Source organism: Balaenoptera physalus, assembly GCF_965194825.1.
Source record: "Balaenoptera physalus genome assembly, chromosome: 9".
In the NCBI taxonomy this organism is placed as follows: Eukaryota; Metazoa; Chordata; class Mammalia; order Artiodactyla; family Balaenopteridae; genus Balaenoptera; species Balaenoptera physalus.
The window spans coordinates 107509380-107521493 of NC_138888.1; the positions used below are offsets into that span (position 1 = coordinate 107509380).

At 35.6% G+C, this 12114-nt stretch overlaps 1 protein-coding gene across 9 annotated transcripts in view; it reads right to left on the bottom strand.

Annotated features, from left to right (window-relative positions):
* PHF3 (PHD finger protein 3) overlaps nucleotides 1-12114 on the bottom strand; it is a 97879-nt gene that overhangs the window by 22944 nt on the left and 62821 nt on the right. For 8 of the 9 annotated variants that reach the window (XM_082474060.1, XM_082474058.1, XM_082474062.1 and 5 more), the window contains 3 exons: nucleotides 10225-11965; nucleotides 4274-4583; nucleotides 1522-1705 (listed from right to left, as the gene is read on the bottom strand). In XM_082474060.1, coding sequence (XP_082330186.1) covers nucleotides 1522-1705; nucleotides 4274-4583; nucleotides 10225-11965 — 2235 coding nt within the window. The remainder of the gene's footprint in view (nucleotides 1-1521; nucleotides 1706-4273; nucleotides 4584-10224; nucleotides 11966-12114) is intronic. The other variant, XM_082474066.1, reaches the window with a different exon arrangement.

Here is a 12114-nt window from a genome sequence, read left to right on the forward strand (position 1 = left end):
TTACAAACATGCTGTAATATCTCCTTAAAGAGAAATCCTGACCTCATATCCACCTCTAGCCACTACACCATTTCTGTTCCCTTTAACAGCAAAATTCCTGGAAAGAGTTACTCATAATCACTGTCTCCAGTTCCTCACCCTCCCCGTCCTTCCATACGCCACTGTAATCGGCTTTTGTCCCCACTGCTCCACCAAAACAGCTGTCTAGACAGCATCTGACACCACTGATCATAACCTCCTTCTTGGAACTTCACCTGGCTTCCAGGCCACCATGGTCTCTTAGTTCTCTTACCCCAAAGGCCATCTCTTAGTCTCCTTTGCTGGATCCTCTCTCCCTCCCAAGTTCTAAATGCTGATGCACCCCAAGGCCTCTGCTTCTGCCCGTTCATCGTCAAACTCTCTCTGTAGCTCTTTATATCTAAGTGCATGATTTAAAATAAAACCTATGCACTGATAAACCCCAAATTTTATATACCATTGCCCAAAGTCCAGAACTCATCAGCCAAAAATTTACTCAAAACATCTCCACTTGGATCTCTAATACCCATCTCAAAGTTAAAATACCCATATTTTTCAATTTTCCTCCCCAATCTCTTTCTCATCTCTGCAAATAGCACCAACACTGATCTGATCACCTGCTAAGACTCTTCTTTCCTTCACCTACCTACACCTAATCCATCAGCAAGTTCTGATGGATTAAGTCTACTATAAAATATATCTGAATCTGACCACTTCCCTCACTGTACCTCTGTTCCAAGCTACCACTCTTTCTTTCCTAGGATACAGCTAAAGACTCCTAACCAGTCTACTCTCCTCCTCTCCTATCCTCCTACAGTCCAGTCTCCACAGAAAACCACAGCGAGCCATCACTCTCTTGTACAAATTCCTCTAAAGGTTCCCCATTATATTGAGAACAACAACAAAAAACTCCTGTCATGGCCTCAAAGTTCCTACATAATTTTGTCTAAACTCACCTTCCGCCACCATTCTATCCCTTGTGTATTACATTCTAATCATTGCACAGTGATTTTCTTGCTCCTCAAATGCAGAGACTATCTCCACCTCAAAGCCTTCAGCTTGGCTGTGCCCTCTAGATTCCTTCCTCCCAAACAACTCTGCATCCCTTTAGATTCCACAGCACATTACCGCCTCCATTCTCTCTGAAACAAACTCCCCCCACTCTCCTTGACCTTGACTCTCTATCCCATTACTCAACTTTTTCTTTATAGTGCCTAAAATTCTCTAAAAATAGCACACCATTCTATCTGTCTACCCATTATCTGTCATTTCCCATTGGTATTTAAGTGCCATGAGGGCAGGGGCCTTATCTTACTAAGTTCATTAGTACTTCCCTAGAATTTGGACCAATAATTCTTATTTCAAGTAGGGTCAATCACCTAAACTATTTTTCTTGCCTTTAAAATGTAAAAGTTTTTAAATTTCCCTACATATACTAACTGAAAGTGTATGAAATAAAATATAAATACATTAGTATATAATAATTTCTAGTATTCTTACTACCTGGTTTTGAAGCTTTTTCTCCTGTGCAAATAACAGTTGTAGACTCTTTTGTTATTTTTTCACTTTTTTCTTCTGAGGATCTCCGAGGTAAAACTGGTTGTCCCATCTTTCGAAGAGGAGCTAGCTGCCATTTTTTAATTTCACTATCCCTACAGTCTGATGAGTTTTTGCCTTCACCAGACTCCTAGGAAAAATAGTATTTAATTCGTTAGAATGAAAACTACTAAACTATCTTTAAATACAAAGCAAGCCTCCTGAGCATGTCGATGAAAAAAATTAAACCTAATTAGTATGACAACCTATTAAGATATCAAACATATTCCACTCTTTAGCCCAATAACTGTTTTTTGAAGATATATAAAACTCAATTAACTGCAAAAAGGACCTTCACCGTTTCATCCAAAATCCATTTGTTAAGCACCTATTTTCTGCAGAACACATAATAGTCTGTAAAGGGGAACTAAAAAACATTGAGAAATAATGGCATTAGAAAGAAAATTAGGTATAAGATAGTAAGAGTTCTCTTCGTCGGCTGCAGATATGAAAAAAGGGGGGGGGAATTGTGGAGAAATCAATGATCTGTATTTTTTACTACTTTCTAGAACAAATGAAGTCACATTTACCTATAAATGTATCAAATTCTCAGTGTGCCTACTGGCAATTTTAACTCCTATAAGGTAGAACCATCAGGACACCTACTATTTTTGTCCTAATTATAACCCACAAAGAACTACAAATGAAACCAGAATTCTGAGACCCTTGGGAGTTAATTAATCACATCATAGCAGACTTCCCTGGTAGGGAAGTGGTTAAAAATCCGCCTGCCAATGTGCAGGGGACACGGGTTTGAGCTCTGGTCCGGGAAGATCCCACATGCCGCGGAGCAACTAAGCCCATGTGCCACAACTACTGAAGCCCATGAGCCTAGAGCCCGTGCTCCACAAGAGAAGCCACTGCAATGAGAAGCCCACGCACCACAATGAAGAGTAGCCCCCGCTCGCCCCAACTAGAGAAAAGCCTGCACACAGCAACGAAGACCCAACGCAGTCAAAAAATAAATAAATAAATAAAATTTATAAAAAAAAAAAAATCACATCATACCAGTGAGAAGAATACTTGTGTATAGAAATATAATCATAGTTTTTAAGAAGATAGAGTATATACAAAAAATCGATTTTCTCTAGACTGAGAATCCTATAATTTTTTATTTACTTGTTTATTTTCTACCTCTCTAACTAGACTTACTTGAGAGCAGGAACATTTGTCAATCAGTCATACATACTCAAATCTGGTACCATGCTTGGCACACAATAGGAACTCAATAAATGGTTCAACATAAAATCTAGGGATAAGAAGTGATATTTAAAAAGCAGATTCCATCAACTAAAATCAGACTAGTCAAATAAGATTCAACAGTTCAGTATCAAAAAGAAAAGAAAAGCAGTAATCACTTGGCTCATGTATTTATTTACAATATCAGACTAACCTCGGTTCCTTTTCTGATACAGAGACTGGATAGAGGGGTTTCTCAAAACATTCACAATGTTAATGTTTTATAACGTCTTTTTAGACAAGATGGAGATAACTCAACTGAATGACAAAACAATGAGCTATATTTCTGAATGGCCAAGAAATTGTACCCAAGAAATGATGATTAAAAGTTAACAGAACCTTTCCAAAGGCTTGCTATAAACTGTTTTCAATGGCACACTCAGTTCTATATTATCAATTACTTTGGTGCTAATCAAATCAACAGAAAAAGTAATAGTAAATATCAGAAGGACATAATCTGATTCTCAGAAAGTCTTGGCAGACAGAAAACGTTGGATGCCACAAGGATTTGGCAAACTGGAACTTAATCCAGATTTGTCACGTAAGGAGTGTCCCAAGAGCTGAGTTTGTAAATAATGGAGACGGTTTTAGAGAAAACATGCTTATGTTCTTCAATCTGAATGGTCGAATTAAAATATTTCCAAGGTCCCTAATTTATGTTCGTTGTGTTTTGGAATATTATACTTGACCATCCACATATATTTGTTGCCAGTGTTTCCTCCCTAGCACTACCTACAAGAATAACAAATCAATGATTAGAAAAATCATAGGAAATAAAAAAGTAGACAATGAAAATAAAATTTAATCAGATAAAGTGCTGTGTCCTTTGTACATTTCTCCTGTAATTGACTAAATATCTTGAAATTTCTATTTAGAAAATACTTTAAGAAGGTAGTCGAAAATGTAAGATGAGGGAAAACTGACAACTTTTTAAAAGGCCACATTTTAAGAGGAACATTATGAGATATGGGTTCCAAGCAAATATTGGAACAAAAATCAAAAGAACTAAGATTACTTTTCCTTACAGAGAGAACTCTTCCACTTGAAAATAATAATGCCAAATGTGGTTTTATGGATTCATAGATATTTACGGACTGAAAAGCTTTTTAGAAAAACTTCTCAGCAAGCACAATTTATACCTACCACCACAAAGTCTCACACACATTCTACCACAGAAAATCCAAGTACCAAACTAGAGACTAAAAATAGCACAAAAAACTGTAAGAAATAAGATCTGCATGTTTTGAAGATGTCACTACCTGGTTTCACCAAGACTGACAAAACATTTTAAGTAAAAACCCATTTCTACGGAAAAATAAATGTGCAAATGTACACAACAGTGAAATCTAAAGAGAAATTTCAAATTCGCACAGTCAGCCCAAGTTCTTAAATAAAAAGAATGCATTAATGAGAGGCTCACCCGTTTCAAAATTTTGACCTTGTGCTTCACTGTATCATCTATATATTTGGTTTTGTCATTTGTTGTAGTGTGCTTTGATAACCCAAGCTTTTCATATTCCATTGCTTTATCTTCACTATGGACTTCAACTTTAGCCTGGTTTCCCAAAATATCTGGATCTACTATTTCAGTCTTTTTATCTTCTTCGGCACAACATTTCACACACACATATTCTTTGTCTTCCTCTCCCATTTGCTGTGCTTGAGAAAGACTTAACCCAACACAATCACCATGAAACCAGTCATCACATCTCCCACAGCCAACCATAAACCTGGAAAGAAAAAAAAAAAGAACACTTTGATTCGATACATTTTCTTAAAAACCAATGCTGAGTGAGCCTAAATTGAATTTTTAATATTTTTCCAGTATTTTGCATGTTTTCTGTCTTTACCCATTCTATCAGTTCAACATGGAGTTTCCAAAGAACATTCTATGAAAATGGATCTTTTAAGAAGTCAAACATTTCCCCTCTAGTATAAGTGAGAAAATACTGGGGGGGAGGTGGACACACAAGGATAAAAATAAAGGGCAACTGACCTTTGTCAGCATACTGTACAGAATAACAACATATAGAATAACAGTATTTCTCCACTGAGAAGGGCGATAAGCTGTGATAATCTGATCACAGACAACCTATCAAAGTTACAACTACATTTACCACAAAGACCTGAAATCATACATAAAATTGGAGTCACTTATCCAACTAATCATTTTAAATAACAAAGAGAAAAACCAGATGCAACAAAAATGCAACTCAAAAACTAACATAGTGGAGCCTCACAAATTGTTCCTTATTAACCACCTTAACTATATATATATAACTATTCTTTGAGCTCAAAATATTCTGGTTCATGGTGTCACAATGATTTAGCCGAAGGATCTTTTTATGTACTTCTGAGCATGGGCTTCCTTACTTCTTGACCTTGTACTTTAGATAATAAACTTGTTTTCCCAAATAATGACCAAATTATATCAACATGAAGATATTACTATTCAGGGTGAATTTTTTTTTAAATTTCCAAACACTCTCCTTATATTTTCCCTTTACTGCATTTTATCTAAGAAATAATTTCACTAACCAATGAAAAAGTCCAAGGACAGACTTATGACTCTAAAAAGTTTGTTTTTCTAACTTAGAAAGAATATCTGTAATTATTTTAGAATAAAACAGCAAAACAGATATATAAACAGCAATTTGAGGGTGAAATTACCTTTTTCACATACTTTTCAACCCATTATTAAGAAAATGACAAAGCTCACTTAATCATGTTTAACATTTTCCTTTTTTTTTCTTCAGGTTAGTAATTCATGGTATGTTTGAAAGATTTAGGAGAATTTAAGTATATTCTTTAATGATCTAAAGACTTTGTGCTGATTTCAGTAATAGTGGCACAAGCAACAGTGACAAAAGTCCTTTTAAAAACCTATCGTCCAACAGGAAGATGTTAAAGGTAATATACTGTGTGATATGGCCAACCCTCTCTAAATATACCAGTGGTCCTGTTTTAATGTAGAAACTGTAAAAATCAGAATGCTGAGTTTCAAACCTTACAGGATGTCTTGAAAAAGTCATGCCAAATACCCCACCCCCCCCAATTGCAGACCACTCTATTCTTCTTCCTCTCTCATGTGCCTTTCCACTGTGGACCAACCACTGCCGTGCACCAAGGAAACTTGACTTCTTCATGTCTACAATTCACCATTCTTTACCCTAACTGGCGAGGCTTGTGCTAGCTTTTCCAGATAAGTCGTCATTTCCTCAATGGTTCATTTTAAAACTTAAAACAAATTCATTTAAAAAAAAAAAACACCTCATGCCTTAAGTAAAAATAAATAAAAATACAGAATATTTTGGATTCATAGCTCTAGTGAGAAAACTTTCCAACAATGTGGTATTTGTCTGCAAGACAGAAATGGTTTCTCTAGGTTTGGGAGACTTTAGATGGGTCCATGCATGTTTCAGTGATACAGATCATACAGCCAACAGAAAAATACTAAGTTTGAAAAATACCGATACTTAAAAGTTCTTCTATTTCAGATTGCAAAGTCGTAAGAACTCCTATTTCTTGAAAGCAACTATCTAAGCTGAATTCTTTTGAAATACTGAAGGAAAGCTAATGTGATTTCCCATCTCAGCTATATTAATAATTTCTTCAAAGCAAGCCTGGAATAGTTTCAATAGGACACATACTATGACCATGGCTATGCTTTTGCCCCAAATCCAAATCGAACAAACCTATTAGGAAACTTCAAATCTTTATTCAACCAGGAGAGAGTCATTTTATGATGTGGAATGTATTCATTATATCACCATGCCCCAAGTTTATTTATGGAAATGTCTCCTAAGAAGCTCTGAAACACAAAACTACAGTGCCATCCAGACGTATCTTAATAATAATAATAAAATTTTAGATTTTATATAAAAATGCAGTTAAAATCTTGAGAAATCAAAACAAAAAATGACATTGATAAAAATAATTACATGCCCTAGGGGTAAATGTAATTGATTCACTTGAAAGTGAAACTGGAAAATTTCAAAAAAGGAAATATTACCAGTATTATGAACTTTATTAACCATATATATTTTTTTAAGTGGCCTATCACAAAAATAGAAGATACACTGTCTTCCCTTTTCATATTACTCCTCATGGCTTAAAAAGGGAGAGGGAGTATGGATCAAATAGCTAACATAATTACCCTCCCATTTTCTGCTCTGTCCTTGAAGTTCTGATTACCAAAAGGCAAAATCACTCAAAGGTAAGACTATAATCCGGGTGTTAAATATTTCACTAAAAAAAATTAATGTGTGGTAAAAGATTAACTCTGAATTAACTGGACCAAGTCAGCATGAAATCAGTTAAACGGAAAAGTTCAGAAATATTTGTTTTGTTCTCCTACTGTTATACATTCATACACAAAATTTTAAATCCTACTATAATTAAAACCTAATTTAAAATGTAATCTTAATTCTAATCTTTTTGGCACAAACCAAAATATATTCTTAGAAAATTTTCAAGTTTCTTCAAAGTAAACCACAAAAGCAACATTGAGAATTCCTGTTCTTAAAAAGTCATGTCACAAATTCACTAACAATGGAGCTGTTACAAGATGAACCATTAAGTTCTGATAAGTGGTTCCTTTAAGTAACAACTAAGACTGTATTACTGTGAATGTATATGTACTCACTCTTTTCTAGGGTAAAATGATTTTATTCCACATAAACATTAAATCATTGTTTTTGTCACTAACAATCTAATCTGCAGAGAAAAGTACTTTTCTATCAAACTCTTAAACTCCTGAGAAAAACCAGAATCACTTTCTCTAAGAGAAAATTTCCTTCTCAGAAAAAGGTTTCTTGTTTGAGTACAAAGTTATGACTCCATTACGCTAAGGATATTTTTTTGTTTCTAAATTTCATCCAATGAACTAATCTCCTACAACTGGGCAAGAAGGTGTAATACAAACTGAAGATACACATGTCATCTGGGGAGGTAGGGAAATACTAGAAACTACAAGATAGGTATTATGAAAAGACTAAGACTTCTTCCTTCCAAAATGCCAACTGACTTATGTTTAAAAGACGTTCAAAGGTAAGTTTTTAAAAAAGTATTAAATAGTCTGCCTTTTAAAGTAATGAATATACCTTAGCTACAAGGCTGAATCAGGAAAATAAATGGAAGCCAAAACAACAGCAATGAAGTGTAAACTGGGAGGCAGTCAATGCCTACTGTCTTTAGGATACATATAGAAGTTGCTTATGGTCAAATATTACATTTGGCCATGCCATGAATGAATCGGTATTTAAAAATATAATTTCCAACTGGAAGCACATATAGGAAGCTAACCTCAGTTGCAATACATGTAAAATGCTGAAGAGTTATAAAATAATCTTTACAGAAGTAAATTTGTCACAAGTGCTAAAAAAATGTCGTATTAACAAATAGCTTTCAATGAATGTAGCTGGCGCATGAGATCAAAGATATGGAAGAAAGTTATTTCCACGTATGTCCTTCCTAATAAATTCATATTCTTACACATGGATTAAACTAGGAAAATTACATGCTGCATGACAGGTGCATTTTTTGAGCAACCTCAATATATACAAGCAGAGTGCATCAAAGAAGTAGTGAAGGCTAGTTAATATGTAAAGAAAAAAACAATCAATTACTTAGGCTTCTTTATTCACAAAATTGAATGTGAAATGCTGCTTCCAAAATTGATAGTTTCCAGTATTATTACATATTATTCATGTCGATTACATAGGGTAAACTCAAAATCCCTACACATCTAATATTCTAAGTCATTTTCCAGACTGGGGCAAAGAAACTCTAGGTTTTATAGGTTAGATCCAAAAGGCAGCCTTAGGTAAAAAACAATGGGACTTAACAATCTTCACTTTAGGAAAATAACTGATGTTGGTGAAGTGACAGTCATCATTCAAAAGCCTGGGCAAACTCCTGAGGACCATGCCATCATAACAGAAGTTTACCTCCAAAAAGGTTACATTATAACATGTCTTCCAATTCTAGGCCAAAGTTTCATTTCAGAAACTCATTCAGTTTAAGGCTCCTATTTCATACTCTGACAACATGTCAGTATGATGGTTTTTAGACGATGCTGGCAAAGAAAAGAGGGCTAACTTAAAAGAGCACTTACAAGGACCATCTAGCCCTTAATTCTCTTAGGCCCACTTTAGAATATTTGAATAAGGTGTTTTAAACAAAAAAGCATAAACAGCACAAAAGTGAGGGCAAATGTAGCACTATATTCAAACAAGTCACAAGTTTTAAAAACTGGAATATGCTGTTATAAAGTAACCACTGACACTAAAAATAGGCCATGGGCTGAATCACAAATGAAAAAACCCCTTGACATAAAAGTTATTTTTTACAGAATAGCCCCAAGAACTCCCAACCACACCCTCCATACCAAAATAATGTGTTACAACGCACTGCACTAAACTGTCCCTCCCTAAAGAGTTTCATTTTCATGTAATCTAATTGTGCTGGGAAATCGTTCTAACATTTACTTTCATGAGTAAAGATAATATTACAATGTGCAAGTTACAATGTTCTTTTATCATATCAATGTTGATAGAAGTTCCAACAGCAATCTCAACACTTGAACAGGATAATCTTGTAGCTGGAAACTCCACTTCACCTCTTGTTCTCTTTTTCTCAAAAAGCTAGCAAATAAAAAATACATGGGTGGGGAGGGTGGCAGTGTCATAAAACTATGGAATACTGAATCCTAAGGAAAGAATGACAATGGCAGTGCTACAAAATCACTTCCTAAAAGATTAGAATTCACAAGAAATCCAAATCACTAGAACATTCAGAAACAAAATACATGTTTCACTCCATTCCATGTTACATACAAAATTCCCCTGTGTCATTTAACAGTTGTTTTAGCTATCAAATTTCATTCTAAGGTCACGTTTGATAGTTATGAAGTAGTGGTATTAAGTCATAGTAAGTGTGCTTCATTTGAAAGTATATATATAGAATTTCCATTATGCCCTTCACAATTTATTACTAGTTCTTCTCAAGCCAAACAAAATAATATATAACTTACAGACCCAAAGCACTATAACAATTTTCTGAATTTTTTTTAAGATGCAATGACTAAATTACACTAACTGGTTACAATGATAAAACATTTCCATATATACCAGCTTCTGGTCAGACTATGCGTTTTGAAGTTTCTAGGACGGCATATTTGTAAATTCAGTGGCTCCATCTTACTATCATATATCCGGGATTGATGAGGGATTTCTGTTTGTGCAAAAGTCTTCGTATGTTAAATAATCTCTTTCTATAAAAAGTTCTCACACTAATCCGACCCTAAAAGAAAGCAATTTCTCTTTAATGTACGTATCACATATACATACACACCCACACCCACACACACACCTGTTGCCATGCGGTTTTTTGCAAAACCCACACTGCTTGCTGGGAGTCCAGACATATTTGTTCTCAAATGAAGAGCTATGATCTGAGCCTTCCCGTCTTACAGTAGCTATATTATCTGGGATGAACAACGGTGGCTCATCCAAAGGAAAACTTCTGCTGCTTCTTCTCTGACGGGGTTGTAGGCTCTTCTCAGGTTTTTTCAATTTCAATTTATCCTCTTCCTTAAAATGTTCTACACCACCTGTGTGCTCAAGCTCTTCCTTCACATGACTACTGGTTCTCGCTGCTGGAGCCGGCGGCTGGGGCTTATGGCACTGCTTCTGGCTGGAATGCAGCAAATGCCCAGTTTGTGCAGCAGGATGAGGCTCTTTTGAGCAACCAGGGTGACCGAGAGGCTTTTCACTCAAAGAATGAGTCAAGGGTTTGGAAATCTGTACTAAATTTTGATCTTGTGATATCTTTCTGAATACAGAATGAGCCTGATTTTTCACAGATTTAACCCCAGAATTGCAACTCTGAAACTTTGAATCCTTATCAACTTGTTTCTTTCTCACTTTGACTGGCCTATGAAAATTTTGCTTAGATTCTGATTCATCAGCATTTCGCTTCACACTTTTGACATTAACTTTAGTTATGTTATGCTTTGCTCCAACAACTTTTTTCCGAGTATCTGTGGTCATGGTTTGCTTAGAATGAATTATGGGTTTTGTGTGTTTGGGTTTTATGTTTTTTGACTCTAAGCAAGAAACACTATTTGACTGGCTGTCTCTGTCATCCTGAAGGTTTGCTGTTTCATGAGACTCCATTTTAATACTTTCAACAATATTCAACTGTTTTGAATTTTGGTCAGGTGCATCACCAATAGCATTTTCTAAAATATTACTTTCTGGTTCAAAAGCACTAGTATTAACCACCTCTAAGTTTGATTTATTAAATCTGGTGCCCTCCAACTGCTTATCATTAGACTCTGCGTCTTTACAATAAGCCATTTCCATTTCACTTCTTTGAAGGGAGTTCTCAGCTTTATCAGCAACTTCCACGCTATCTTTCAATTCCAAACTACATTCATTTACTTCATCCCCAGAACCAGACAAACTGACGAGGTTCTTTTCTTTCTCATTTGGGTTTGTACAAGCAGCATTGCCAGAGAAAGCAACGGAAGATGCAGGTTCCTCACTGACACTGTCATCTTCGTGGGGTAATTTTATTGTCTCCTTTGATTCTTCTTCAACTTCTCCTTCTGCCTTCATTTCTTCAACAATAGTCCCATCCATTTTACTTGAAGTGGAATCGTTCCGTTCATGTTCTTCTTTATCTGAGAACTTAAACAATGGGCTAATAGTCTTGGCTTTCCGTTCCATCAGAGTTTCATTTTTCTTCTCTTCAATACTAACACAAGTCTCTGAAAGGAGTGGACAGTTTAACTCGTGCGATGGCACATCTGCTTCTGCCTGGTTATTACTCTTCTGCTCAGAATCTAACCCAGTTTCATCCTTCACGTCAAGACAAGACGGAACTGCGGCTCCGATGGGTCCACTGTGTCGGCGGCTCCTCCTGCTCTCTTTCTGGTGCTCGCGTTTCGGTGACTCGCCAACTTCTTCTTTCATCTGACACCTTTCTTGTTGTTTCACCCCTGCTTTAGGGGCAGACACAGTCTTCCCTGATGCCTTTTTTGTGCTATTTAAAGGTGCTGCATTTGAACGCTTGGCAATAGTGCTCTGTCGCAAACTTCTTATTTGTTCTATCACAAGGGAAAAAAATAAATAAAAAAAACTTAGTTATTTTGCCATGTGTTTTTATTTCAATGCAATTTAGAATACATCACTTCTTTATTCTGAGCTATAAAATTTATTTTCCCATTTCAAAGAAAATGTACTGACATCTACTCAT